At 37.9% G+C, this 15,063-nt stretch overlaps 1 protein-coding gene across 1 annotated transcript; it reads right to left on the reverse strand.

Annotated features, from left to right (window-relative positions):
* Positions 1-132: 132 nt before the first annotated feature.
* Positions 133-14,749, reverse strand: LOC109036017 (uncharacterized). The gene is made up of 10 exons (XM_072303807.1): positions 14,567-14,749; positions 11,576-13,023; positions 10,246-10,643; positions 9,500-9,639; positions 7,884-8,034; positions 7,198-7,410; positions 5,765-5,927; positions 4,008-4,140; positions 2,444-2,555; positions 133-1,667 (listed from the first exon to the last, which is right to left on the reverse strand). The coding sequence occupies exons 2-10, from the start codon at positions 12,993-12,995 to the stop codon at positions 1,545-1,547; spliced, it is 2,853 nt and encodes a 950-aa protein (XP_072159908.1). The 5' UTR covers positions 12,996-13,023; positions 14,567-14,749; the 3' UTR covers positions 133-1,544.
* Positions 14,750-15,063: the final 314 nt, after the last annotated feature.

Consider the following 15,063-nt stretch of genomic DNA (forward strand, 5'->3'; position numbering starts at 1 on the left):
AAGTTCCTAACCGATAAAGAGGTTTAATGCTTACCACTTACTTCCTCTTTCAACAAAATTCACTATTCTTATATCAGAACAGAAGAGAAATGATGGGTATATGAATGCTAGAAAGAACTGAAGATCAGGATGGACTTAGGTAATAATTTTTATTAAAATAGTATTGTACAAAAATAATACAAAGGTCTCTTTCTGGTGCTTGTTTGCCACGTATCCTAAGTTGATAAGAGTGGAATAGGTGCCCTCCCCTTCCTCTTTCTTCATATAAATTCATATTTGATAGGACACTCTGCTGACCCTCTTCTTCTATTTTAATATTTTTTTCAACTAAGGGAAAAATAACATTGATACCTACTCATTAAATAAAAAGAAAATGATGCTTAGTAAAAAAAAATCAAATCAAACTTCAAAAACATGTTGTAAAAATTAGAAATAATTAAGCTGTGTTGATTTTTCGTTCATTTTTGCTCAGAAAAAGTATTCTCTTTTATTATATGGTGAACGCAATCCATTGGGTTTAAAACGCGATGGTGGAAAGTCACAGGTGCAGAAAACTCGAGTCTACGCTCTCACTTAACCCAAATTGATTGTGTAAAAGAAGGAAAGAACAAAAAGCTTTTGAATCTAAGAGATTAGATTTTTGCCACTAAGACTGTGTGAAATAACAAATTTATACAAGAAGAAAGACACATTACAACGTGTTTGCTCTTCGTTAATAAGACTTAGCACAGATATTTGAGATAGAAAACGGTCATTATAAACAGGTATCTTTCTTGATGACTCTTGATACAGAGGAATCAACAGCTTAAAATGTGTAAACTTAGACAAACAGTACTAATTGTGCTTTAAGTAGCTTCACTTCTTAGATAAAAGAATGGTGCCAAACATGGAGGAAATCTGAAAAGTCAAGAGAATTGAAGAGGATTCCACAGGGAGGAGGAGATAATCAAAGGATAGCTTCGGAAGAAACATAAGGATGATGGTGGTCAAGGAATAGGGAAGGCAGAATTGGGAATCTGACTTCATATCAGGATGGAGGATTGGCCAATTTATATCGTTATAGACCTTGAAAAAAAGTCAAGAGAAACAATTAAGCATGATGTGAAAACCTAAAAGAATCACGAGGAAACAAAATAATATTCAGATATTTTAACAATATTTCTAAATTATTCAAAAATGTATTTGAAGCAGGGAAAAAGTAAACATTACATACTTAATTCTGCTTCCAAAATGACTTCATGAAATTCTGAAACATATCCCATGTGTTTTGATCCTGATCCTTCAACTCACAATAAAATTAAGATAAAAAATAGAAACAAATAATGCAGGATCAGAACAAAATACATTGACTAAAAATTGCTCAGTGAAGTTGCACTTCACAAGATGATTAAAAAGATCCTTGGAGCTGCTAGAAATAAAGTTCTAAGGGAAACTCAGCGGCTAACATACTTTCAATTCACATATTTTGTGCTGTACAGATTCCAGTATTTACAGAATAATTTAAATTCTCTACAGCGAAATTAATTTAAATTGATACAGAAGATTTACAGGGCCATACCACGTCCTTCGATTGAGATAGGCACAGCTCTCCGTGACTGTTTCAGGCGTTTGTTGTCGATGAAATTCTTCAAATGCCTTTCAAATCTATTCATTTGTTTCTTGGTGGTCTGAAAAAGAAAATTGGGCTTTGATTAAAGGATCGTCAAGGGCTGACAGTAGAGGCTAATGGAGCTGAGACCTCATTTTTTTTTTTCCTTTTTAAAAAAAAACATTTCTGATGTGAGAAATTGGAAAAAATACATTCACTTTCAACTTAGCAATCTTATTACGCTCTGATTTCATATATAGGTTAAATATAAACACATTTAGGTCAGCAGACTCGATCACTTCTGTTTTATTACCTTAAACAGGATGAGAAAGTTTCTTCGATTTTCAAATTCTCTGACTTTTCCATGACTTTCCAGAATTTATGGAAATAAAATTCCCTGACTTTCCCATATCTTATTAGCTTTTGTTCAGGCATAATATCTCATGAAAATGCTTCGGGACGAAGTGTCTTGAAATTGAAAAAATACACAATTTTGGAACTTAGAAGCAGAAGTTCTGATTTACACCGATAAAACGTTCAAGTACACAGGAAGATAGTGAAATTTTTCGGCTGGCAGAGAAAATTTTTAGCTTCTGCAGCAAAATTCCCTGGCTTTACCAGGTTTTCAATATCTAGTAACCCTGTTAATTGTCAGTTCAATTTTAAATTGAAGAAAACCTCAGAATCAGCTAGGGTAACGTTTTCATAAAACATGCAGATTCTTCATTTCTGATGAATTTCAAGGTTTTAGTAGGTTTTCTTAATGTTTGCTGTCAACGCCATCATGATAATTGATTCAGTGCGCTTTCAACTCAATATATGAAAAAATTGATCATAAAGAAGGAATGAACTTACTCGGCTCATGTCTATGTCTGATTTCCACTTAGGTCTGGTGACATAATCTTTATTAGAGGGTATTGGAACTCTTGCTCTGGCTATCCATCCTTTGTCACCTGGCCTCAATGTTCTGCAAAGAGACAGAAAATATTAATGAAATGATATTTTTGGGCTAAAGATGTTTTCTTTGCATCGAATTGAAGTGTGCATGATAAAGCACTTTCCTGAGTTAGAAATTTGCAATATTAGTGCTTTTTCTTGAGTAAAATCTTACTAGAAACACAATGGTGCCGCTGATTTTCTCTGGGCCGAACTCCCAAGCTTAAAAAAAGCTCTCAAAGTTGAAGCTGGAATAGAGGGAATCCCCCATGCTATGTTGAGAATCCACCTTCATATTTGGACCGCATTTTGCAATTTGGGACAATAAATTCTGGCTTTTCTGGAAAAACACGTATGTACATAGGGAGACTAATGGCACATACGTTGTTTTTAAACTGGGCTAGAATTATAGTTCCAAATTGCAAAATGCAGTCCATTTGCTCTGCGTTAAGGGCGTATCTCAATTCCTGCAAGAGCTCTACTCTCCGTGTAACTCCATGCTTCTCAGAACTTACATGGGAATAGAGATACGCCCTTTCATCAGAAGGACAACGATTTAGTCCGACTCTTTATGCACAGACAGGAAGCAAATACATAAACAAGGTTGTACTGGTTTCAACTAAAATTGGGTAATTTTTCAGAAGATCGAGAGGGAAGGGGGTTTACTTTTAATCCCACTTCCAGAAAGTAGGTATTTGATGTATTCTGAGGGCCAACATCTTTGAAAAGCATCTCAGGGAAAATTGATCCTTGAAATACAAACTAAAGGATTTTCAAATTTTTTTTCATCGAAATAATTAATAATTAGTAGGAAATGGAACATCTTTAATGAAGCAAAATAGATTTTTTCTCAGGATCTCTACTAAAGCAGGCTGTCCAAAATTCAGTACTTATACCGTACTTTTTCAGTACATTCCCGAGGAATTCAGTACCTCCTCAATAGAGATATTCAGTACTTTTTTAGTACCTTAATTTGACGAAATTCGAAAAATTTCAAAAATTTGAATTTTTCTCTCAAATTCCGACAAAAATTACAAAAATTCCGGATCTTCTTGCGGGATTTCTCCACTTTTTCAGTGCTTCTGGGCCACCCTTAAAAAATCAGTACTATTTCCGGACTTCTCGGAAATTCCAGACTTGTGGACACCCTGATTATTCAGAAAAATTGAGTTCCTTAAAAATTAAGGTTAATTTTTCTGCTAAAATTATTTCTGCTGAGAGGAGAAAACATCTCATCATCACAGATCTGAACCTCACATTACACTCATGTCTAGGAGATGATGCTACCGCCGCCTGAGAGCAATGTCTGTTGTACTTGCATGTTTTCTGCGCCTCTCAACTTGCTGCAAATTATACCGCAAACCAGGCAGCTAACAAGTTAAAAAATAAATTGAACCAAAAGTTAAGGATCAAATATGATGAGAAAATTTGGAAACTGAACCAAAAAAGAAAATATAACAATGATAAAAATGAAGGGTCTTACTTTTCATCACCAGAAATAGCTTTGCTGATGTCTTTCTTCCTAGATTCACTACTCTCTCCATCTTCTGAATTTCGCCTTTTTGTTGGCAACATTTGATCAAGATCACGCTGCAGTCTTTCTTCCTTACTAATAGCTGGAATTTAAGAGACAAGAGGGTGTGCATAAGATCACATGAATAGACAATGGGTGACTAAGAAGATAAGAATAGAAATACTGATCAGATCGAAAATGTAACTACCGGTCCTGCGGGGCGATTATTGAAATGAAATCAACTCTATGGCGCGACATGACTAAGCGGCGACAGTCATGTCACGCCATAGAGTCGATGTCATTTCAAAAATCGCCCTGTAGGTCAAAATATATCAAGGGTATATCGACGGTATGAGTCGGCAATCACATAACTCGATTTGCGACATCGCAGACTTCCTGTCATACTTTATTTCTTAAACAGAAAACTTCTTGACGGCAATTCTTTAAACACTGCCATGATTATTCTCCTCTGTGCGAAGAAAATTCTGCAAAAACTTCAAGGAGTGATGTCAATGTGTTCTCTTTTAAAAAAATAACATAGAGGCAGAGATTTTCAGACAATGTAAACAAGACATGTGATTGCCGACTTACACCGTGGATATATACCTTTAAACAACATATTGATGGCCAAAAGAAGAACCATGTATCTCCACTTGCAACTTTCTGTCATACTTTAATTTTTTCACTGAATAATTAGTTTTACAGCGGAATATTCTGCATTAATTTTCAAGCAATAATATTGGCTTATTTTTCTTGGAGAAAATGAAATAGTAACGGAGATTTTGATACAGCGAAGAGGAAATCAAGGTTTTGCACTTTGGCCATCATTATTGAAGTTAATTTTCAAGAGATAATTTGCGTGAAATTGGTTTCCTGTCTTTCAGACTGCCAAGGATAATGCATCATGAACATTTTTATACGTTAAACTCAGATTATCAAAATTTAAAAAAAGCATCTTCCTTTCTTCAAAAGCTGGTCAAAGATTGTTCAGTGAAAAAATTTGTTCACTAACTATAATGATAATTGAAATGAAACATGGAGGGAACTAAATACATTTGCAGGGAGCATGGTTCATATAAAGAAGAGAAGAACACCAAACAACCTCATGAAACCCGCTCTAGAGAGATCTTGAGATATGAAAAGGATAAAATTTTGCGATCTTGAAGTCAGAACATTTGTTTAAGAGGGTGGTCTGGTCATATATTGTTTACACATGATTCACTGATTTTTCAAACATTTTTATACAGACGAGCTTTCAATCCCTTTTGTTGCCAGGAATGGCGTTAGTAGAGATAAAAGATGAGTTGTTAATCACGTAGAGAAATAAATGCCAAGATAAGGTTGCAGCCTCTACAAGCTACCATAGTCAAATACACACATCAAAACGGTACAGGTCGTATTCTATACATCAAACAGATGAGATTGTAGCGATATCGATTGGTTCAATATGTAAACATAGCCTCAAGAGTCAATTTAGAAATCTAAGGTAACCGGTCTTTTGTAATCGAATTTGTATTCTTTCAAGTATCAAATGGCAATGAAAAGTGAAATTGTTAGGAATTTTCTCATTTTCAGCTTTTCCAAATTAAATCCTAAAATTTTTGTTTGAAGTTATGTTCTATTGATTTGAACCAAGCGATACATCAAACCACTATCGAATACAATCTATTAACTTTTCGTCCTCCAGAGATTTGGAAAAAATCAAATTTTCAAGACACTAAACTTACCTTTAAAATCGGTGGATAAGTTAAAAATAGGCCTCGCCCATTCATTTATTAATCTACCAGCTCTATCCCTATTTTCCTTGGTTTCTTTGGGGTGTTTATACAAGTACATCACAGCCTTTCCTATTCCAGAGTGTTTCAGCGTAGAATGGTCTACAGGAGGAAACTGCAAGAAAAAAAAAACAATTTATTCTTTGGATGCCAATATTGGAAAGTTGAACACCTGTAAAATTCATTTGTTGCAGAATCTCCTTTTTTAATAAAATTATAGACAACTAGGACACATAATCATAGATGAAAAGGTCCCTGAACCTTCAGACAAAAAAAGACAACACTACTGATGACTTCTTTCAAAGACATTGAATCACGTAGACTGTACATCCTGTGTTACGCAAGGCGAGACAATTTTTAAAAATTTGCATGCCGATGAGTGTTGGCACCGACCCGCATCGATGAGTTTGTGTCCTGGAGTCCCTTTATACTGGGAGTCAAGACAACCCCCCCTCATGGAATTACAAATGGGAATAAAGATTACACAAATTGGCAGTTTTTCGTAATCTTTGATCGGCTCATTCTCAAATTCCTTTCTCCGTTCCTTCTCTCATTCCGTTTGTTCCTTGTCGAACATGTTATTCCCCAGTCCATTCCACATTATAATCTTTGCAATCGGTGAAAATGTAATCTTTATTCCTGTTTGCGACACTATGGAGGCCTAAAATACTGGAACCAATCAGAAATGGATTCGCATTGTCTTGACTCTCAGTGTAAAGGGACTCTAGTGTGTCCCAATTGCGCACATCTACGCATGTGCAGTAGCGGCTCCAGTGAATTTTTGTCGGATTGTGAGGCTTTTTTTCTCGGTTAAAAATTAGTTTGGAAAAATGAAACATTGCTATACAGTTGTAAAATTATACGTTCTAAAACTTTTATTCTTAGGAACTTTGTCAGAAAATGGACTCTTAAACGAAATATTCGTGAAAAACCAGCGCACCAATGAATTCTCCACTGCCTCTCTGCAGTCTCTTCGAGTGTTTGGGACACACCCTCTCTCCCCTTCCCTGCCCGCCCATCATTGAGCTCCAAGAGACTTGTCTCGCTCCACCTGTACTAAACCAAGCCGGACGCACGGTCTACGTGATTTAATGTCTTTGACTTCTTTGCAGGGGCGTTTCTTGGACTGAGAACCGTTTTTGTGATATGGTACAGTAAAAGCTTAATTGAACAGATCTTTTTTCCCGTCCATACTGATTTCCCATGCGAACAAGGTGGAATTTTTCAAGATTCATAAAATTTTCTGACATTTTTAATTTAGGTATTTTCTGTTGAAAATACCGGTTGAGATTTGTGAACGAAGAAATCAGGGTAACAAGTATTCTTGGTTTCTTTCTCGATGAGACAACAAGAGTAAAAAGAGGAATATAAACTGATAGACGTACCTCTTTCAAAAGTTTCAGTACTGAATCTCGGATTTTGAGTGAAGGTAAACTTCTGTCAGGCATTGGAGCTAGCCAGTCTGTCAGGACTGTTAGTACATTGTGCTCAATGAACGCTAATTGCAAGTCATGTTTATGTAGCTGTGACATAACTTTGGGTAACATGGCGATTTTATTGGTTGCAGGGCGGCCTTGCTTGTTCAATTCGCGGTCCTCCTAAAAAAGAAGAGAGAAAATTGTGAGTCATTCAGAAGTATAAAACAAATTCACTTTGAAACTAAAGAATAATGAAGTTGAATTTTAACTTGAATGAAGATGGTGGAAGGAGTTAGTATGCTTTTTTTCCTCTCTTCTTCAGTTGTATAAAACAATGGCATCATATATGGAATGATTAATAAACTAAAGAGTTCATAAAACTTGCGAGGGAAAGAAGAACACCCTTTTCAAATATTTCTCTTTCAGAGGATTCTAAAATTTTACTTGGGTTTGAAGATAAATTCTAAGAGTGAAGTTTCCCCTGGAGTTGCAAATGAACGGATTAAAATTTAATACATTTTTCGGTAAAAGGTATTGGGTCTTTTGATACTTTTCTCCAAATAATCATATGGATTCCTGCCGATAATTCTCTTTCTGGCAGTCAGCAATAAAAATTAAAATGTGAAGATAACTTTTAAGTTAAAGTTTCTTACATTGGCTGCATGTCTCATGTCTGAAAGAAGCTGAGCAATGATATCGTCATTATCATTGATGATGTCAATATCTTTACGGCGACGTTTACGGCTGGCTTCCTCTTTCTTACGGGCCAACATCATATCAAAATCGGACATACCGCTATTATCTCTGAAAGATGAAAAATATTATATTCACTGAAACTGCATTTAATGCAACACACATGAGAAATCAATCGATCTAGAATTAAAAATTAAAAAACAGGAAAGGAAATAACTGAGATGGGGAGAATCCACATACAATACGGGTATACAACAACGGGTACAATACAGGTTGAGATAAAAAATAATAAAAATGGAAATAAACAGGAGTTAAAATCAGTGCAACTTTTGATAAAAGATGTTATAAACAAACTCATAGTTTATTAAAAATCTAAAATTTAGACGCATTTCAGCGGGGCATCTGGCAAATTTTAAATTAAATTGAAATAATTTTTAAATTTTTGAATTGACATGAGTGTATTACATTTTCACCAAAATCTTTACAGATCTCATACCTATAGCAAGAAAGGTCGTTGTTGAAACACCAGCATTAAAATCAAGATGTCAACAACATTATCTTATTTACTATTATATTTTCTGTATTTCCTATGCTACACTTTCTTTTCACTTTGCTTTATTCTGATTTCTTCATTTCTAAGAGTTTCAGTATAGATTCAAAGTAAAAAAAAAGTTGATGCGCCAAAAAATCAGATTTGGGCAATACAAATAGGGGGAACCAGCCAAACATGGTGTCTAATAAATTTTCACTTTCTTTACATTTTTGCTCCTTAGAGAATTTTATTCCCTTTGATAGCCTAATGGAGTGAAAGTATGAGGTTGCTGGATATGTGATCAGGAGGATTGTTTCAACCAAAACTTACAAAGGAATAATTTTTGCTAATAAAACAAGAATAGGATCATGTTAAATTTAAAATTTTTCTTCCATTTACTACTCTGGTAAAATGTGAAAATTAAAAAATCCTAGTTCAGATATGTTGCAGGCAAATAGTCAAATCAGGCGTTTTATCAAATGCCTCAGCAGATACTCTTTTGGAAGTTTAAGAGGTTTCATATGTTTTTGCGAAGAGGTCTCACATTTTGAATAATTTGAAAGTAGGAATTCATCAAACTACAAACTATATTTATATTTTCCTTTTAAAAATGCTTTTAGTATACTTTTAACAATCAAACTTTGAAAAATCCTGTATATTAGGAAATACTGTATCTTATTCAAAAAAAAATTTAATTTTGGACTGGAAATCATTCCAGCAACCAGACAATGATGCAAATTTATAGAAATAATCCCTGTTATCTACAAAGAAAAATACTTATTTTGTCAAAAATTAGCAGAAGAGTCAAGATTTCAATCGGAGTGAGAATGGTTGACACTTTGCCTGCAAAAAATATTTTCATTATCATCATGGTTTCTTTCTTAAATCTTGCATTTCAAATTAAACGAGAACGATGGAAGATAGTTTGAGGGTAAAAAGTATCCTCTCTTAATTTAAACGTATTTAAAACGAGCAGAAAAACCTAACCATGTAGGATAGGACTGTGAAGGTCCAACATTTTAGAGGAGCATTGAAATGACTTACCTGTCACCTTCATCATCGCTACCCCTCGGTCGATCGACATCAGAGTCTTCATCTGACAGAGCAGGTAAAACTTCACCTGTCCCTTCACCTTCAGCTTTCGATGTTTCACCACCCTCTACATTCTCAGCATCATCTGCATCCTGAAAATTGTCAATAGACTGATTACATTTTGGAGCAATGCTTTTTGAGAAGGTTAAAAACCAAAGCTCCTGAGGAGACAGGACAAAACAGAGAGATCTTGCATGAGTTTTTTCTCCAGAATACAGGGTTTTAATAGAGAAAAAGTTTCATTTCTTTGGTAAAACTAATTGATAGTCTTTAGGGGAAATTGTCATGAATTTTGGTTTAAAAGGGGAGAACATTAATCAAATTGAAGGAGAGGCTTGAAACTCTCTGCACCCCTGGGGAATAAAGAGATAAAAATTACATGATAATGAGAGCAAATTTTTCATCGCATCTGATGATGAATGAAGAACACACAACTTGACAGCAATCGCCAAATCGACAAATTGTCATTTTCCACTACACTGGAAATTCTCATAATAGGGATTTTTCAGTACTTTGGGAAATGTTCTCATAAATCAAGTAAGTATTTTCAAGGATTTGACAATCTGAATTGAAAATTGAGAATATCCCAGCAACTTCAGTGGTCTCTCAAACCCTGTTTGATTATTTGATTTCAGAAATACTTATTCCCACTTTAAACCCCCTTCACAAATAACCTTGGGACAAGTAGATCAACTTACCTTCTTTCGTGCTCCATCTTCACCCTCTGACTCGGAGCCCGATCCTTTCCTTGATCTCCTGCTTCCAGCTTCAGATCCGGAGCCGGATTTGTGACTCGCTCGGGAGCTTCTACCTTCATTATCGGATCCCGATCCTTTACCTTCATCCTCCGAGTCAGACATGACTCTTCCTTTGGGTGCCTTCTTCTTCCGTTTCTTGACCCGCGCACTTTCCGAGTCTGAGTCATCTGAGACGGCCCTTTTTCTTCCTTTTGATTCGTCTTCTGATTCGGAGTCTGATAGGACAGCACGCTTCTTCTTTTTTGCCACTTGTCCCTCTCCATCTGAGTCATCTTTTTTACGTCTCTTGCTGCCAACTTCCTCATCACTATCCGCAACTGATCTCCTTTCTTCATTGTCTGGGGAAATAAAAGTCCAATGTAAAGTTGTAGAGACAGGGAAAATTATGAAAAGGAAATCGAATCAAAATACACTATGTTCTATTAACTCTCAATTAATAGCATGAATTAAAGCGGCCAGCCCAAAAAATGGCGGTCTCCGTTCAATAGGAAATTTGGAGAGGGCTTAGTTTTGGCTTATTTGCAGGTATGTTAAGAAATTTAGAAACTAGCCAAATGGTTGTGGAAAAAACTTTTGATGCCTTGGCAGGTATCTCAGCTTTTATTGGTATGGATGCCTGCACTAAATTGAATTGAGCCCCTCTATTAAAATGAAAAACGAGATGAGGGAACTTATCAATTATATTCAAGGTAGGTAGTTTATAAAATCGGCAAGTCCCTGATGAAATGATAACATTAAACTCCTTTATTTTGCTTCCTACATCGCAAAAAGAAATCACCCAAAACAAATGGTATAATTGGTCACGATTCCAACAAGCTTCTTCAATAATGTGAGAAATATGAAGAGCTTGCCTCAAGATAAAATGCTTAGTCAAATTATTCAATCAAAGAATCATTTAAGGCACAGGTTGTGAAATATTTTAACTTGAACATTGTACGCGAATATGTGCATCACCCCTTAAAAGTATATCGAAGGTGTAAGTCGGCAATCACTTAACTTGTTTGCGGTGTCTGCAAAATCTCCGCCTTTATGTTATTTTCCTAAAGGAGAACAAATTGACATCATTCCTTGAAGTTTTTGCAGAATTTGCTTCGTGAGTAGAAAAATCACAGCAGTTTTAAGGAATTGCCGTTTAGTCGTTTTCCGTTCAAAAAATAAAGTATGATAGGAAGTCTGCAACGTCGCAAGCCAAGTTAGGTGATTGCCAACTTACACCGTCGATATATAATTATTTCCCCTGATGATAAATTAAACTAGTCAAAACAATTACCGGATCTTGATCTACTCCTACTAGATGCTCGGGATCCAGACCTTGATCTCGATCTAGAGCGAGATTTGCGACTTGCTGGCGATCCTGACCTTGATCTTGACCGAGATTTACGACTGGCAGCGGATCCAGACCGAGATCTTGAACCTGATCTTGACCTTGATCTGGAACGTGATTTGGAGCGTGAGCGATCTCTAGCAGGAGAAGCTGAGCCGGAGCGACGAGAAGCAGCACTACCAGAGCGAGACCGTGACTTCCTACTTCTGGGTGAACCTGACCTAGAACGGGACCGTGAGCCAGACTTAGATCGGGCCCTGGATCCAGATCTAGAGCGGGATCTAGATCTTGACTTGGATCCTCGTGATCTTGCTGGGGAGCCTGATCTAGAGCGGGATCTTGATCTTGATTTGGATCCTCGTGATCTTGCCGGGGAACCCGATTTGGAACGGGATCTTGATCTCGACTTAGATCCTCGTGATCTGGCTGGGGAGCCTGATTTTGAACGGGATCTTGATCTAGACTTGGATCCTCGTGATCTTGCCGGGGAACCCGATTTGGAACGGGATCTTGATCTTGACTTAGATCCTCTTGATCTTGCTGGGGAACCCGATTTCGAACGGGATCTTGATCTTGACTTAGATCCTCTTGATCTTGCTGGGGAGCCTGATTTTGAACGGGATCTTGATCTGGACTTGGATCCTCGAGACCTCACTGGAGAACCTGATTTGGAACGAGATCTGGAGCGAGACCTGGAACGAGCTGGAGAGCCAGATTTTGAACGGGCTCTTGGTGATCCTGAGCGCGAGCGAAATCTTGATTCTCGAGAATGAGCTGGGGAGTTGGATCTTGATCTTGGGGCAGAGCCAGACCGAGACCTTGATTTTGAACGAGCGGATCCGGATCTTGATCGGGAGCGAGAGGCGCGCTGAGCAGGAGAGCCAGAACGGGAGCGAGCTGGTGATCCCGATTTCGATCGAGTGGGTGAACCGGCCCGGGATCCTGCAGGGGAGCCAGAGCGAGAGCGAGCAGGTGAGCCTGATTTAGAGCGGGCAGGTGAACCAGATCGAGAGCGAGCAGGGGAGGCAGACGGAGATCTGATTGGAGAACCAGAACGAGACCGAACAGGTGAACCAGATCGAGACCTGGCTGGGGATCCAGAACCTGAGCGGGCTGGAGATGCAGGAGGAGACCCTGACCTGGATCGAGATCTGCGAGAACTGGCTACGGAAGGTGACCTTGAGCCTTTGTTTACTGGACTAGAGCTGCGGACTGATGCTCTGGATGCAGCACGTGAACTAGCTTTTGAGGCAGGACTTCCAGACCGTGACCTGCTACTGGCAGATGAAGCACTTCTGGAGCGAGGGCTTGTCCCCTTCCAACTTCCACCTTCCTCTCCATCAGAGGCACTGTCAGCATCAGTCATGGTTATGGTCTACCGTTCCGCTCTTCACCTGGAGAAGATAAATACATGCTTATTAATATAAAATGCACAGTGAATATGTACAATGTATTACGTCAAATCAAAAAATGCAAACTCTTTATTTTAAACAAAAAAGACAAGGTTACAAAAGAAAGAGACTAAAACAGAGGCGCTCACCCTTAGACCAAAGCTTGTTTGGGTGGGCCCAAGAAGCAAAATAGAAAAGTAACAATAGATAACAGAATAAGTGATTTGATTCATATATACTAGAAATACTAATTAATTAGTGAAAGAATGAGTGGTGGTTGATACAGGCGTAGTTTGGTTAAATGCAGAATTAAATTCAAAAGTAGCACCCGGTAGAAACGAAAAAATGGCTAGAACACTGTACCCAAAGAACTAAAAGTTCACGATAACAAAAAAAAAAAAAAAAAAAAAATGACGGCTAGATTCTCCTGGCCCATTCCTTAACTCTAGCCTTGGAGACCCTAGGTCCCTCCCCCAACACACTCCTTCTGAATTCTTCCGGCATTTTATTGAAAATTGTATAAAGACTACTGGTAATGTTATTGTCAGAAGTAGCGAGTAGCAGAAAGGGGGGATCAACAAGGCAAACGTCTTTGGCTATCCCTGTTCTTGCTTTTGCCTCGTTAAGAGCCTGAGCTTCCGAAGGGATTGATTATCGGATTGAGACTTCAAACCAATAGATAGAAAAAGCTCATGATTATATCAACCTAAAATTTCAAATGCCTAAGTGAACTTCCTACTGAAAGGAGCTTATGGAATGATGAAGAGGCTGAAGCTTAACATTTCCTATTTTACATTTAACATTTTAATCATGTCCTATGAAGTATATTAAAGTAACTTCGGCAACCCTAAACAGCACATCACAATGTGAGAAAGCTCGATTAATGTTCTTATTCAGTTGATCATTGCAACACCATTTGATACTTAATCTGTGAGGAAGATTAAGTCAAGCTTTCTTTCTAATTTCCTTTTTGGCTTGCAGTTGCACTATCATTCTAAGCAGCAATTGCACGAGAGGAAAGGCCTTTAACGCACTGCTACATTTTAAATTTGTCAGGTTTCATTCCAGACTTCTACGTATGGTTTGAGTGGTTGACCAATCTTCTAGATGGATTCTTCTCTTCGGGCTGAGCGATTTTGCTGAGAAGATGGCGGCCTCTGCTTACCTCAGCGGATAACTCAGAAAACGTTTAACAACACTTCGGCTGAGCTCAGCCACTCAGCGAATAACTCAGCGGTTGCACTTCTGACTTTAACAACGCGTCTTAGTTGAGATGTGGAGAAAACAACCCGCCAAGCCCTCTATCAAGTTTGAGGTTAACATCACTCAACTACTCAGGAAAAAAGTATTGTGCCTTTAATACTAAACTTTACAAAAATGGACTGTTAATATGGAGGCTACATTCATGATTTTCCATGATTGAGAAACGTAAAATATGCTCGAATAAATTGTATTGTACACATTGCAGCCTTGAGGAAGAGGTTGACAAAGTAAGTATCCATTGCCATTGCAGGCAGGGAAAGAGACAAGTATGAGTTGAACTTACGCAACACTAAAGTATGAGGACTTTTCCCGAGGATGAAGATGAAAATGGATAAACGATTATTATGTAGTAAAGTTCACTGATCCTGATCAAATTCACGGAAGTTCAGCGGATGCGATGTCAAAAACATAACCGAACCGAACCGGAGCACACGCACACAGCCACAAATGCACAAATCACAGAAACGTAAACGTGATAAAAGCAAAGCGGATAAGTGGTGGTCGCATTTCGTACTTCGGACGTCACACGGTATCGGGTATGTGGGCCGGCCAAGGCCGGGGAGTTGCCAATTGCATGGCCATGCATGGCAAAAACCGTACCCTCCTGACGTCACAACGCTTCAAGATGGCAGCCAAAATCGAAATGCGACCACCATTCTTTATCCGCCTTGGTCATTGACGTATAATACAATCTAGACCGCGCATTGGGCCCGACTTTAGGCGGGGAAGGTAAGACAGCTAGGGGGGTAAAGACGCGCCTTCAGCCTAGTTGATACCGCC

This window comes from Bemisia tabaci, chromosome 8 (assembly GCF_918797505.1).
Source record: "Bemisia tabaci chromosome 8, PGI_BMITA_v3".
In the NCBI taxonomy this organism is placed as follows: domain Eukaryota; kingdom Metazoa; phylum Arthropoda; class Insecta; order Hemiptera; family Aleyrodidae; genus Bemisia; species Bemisia tabaci.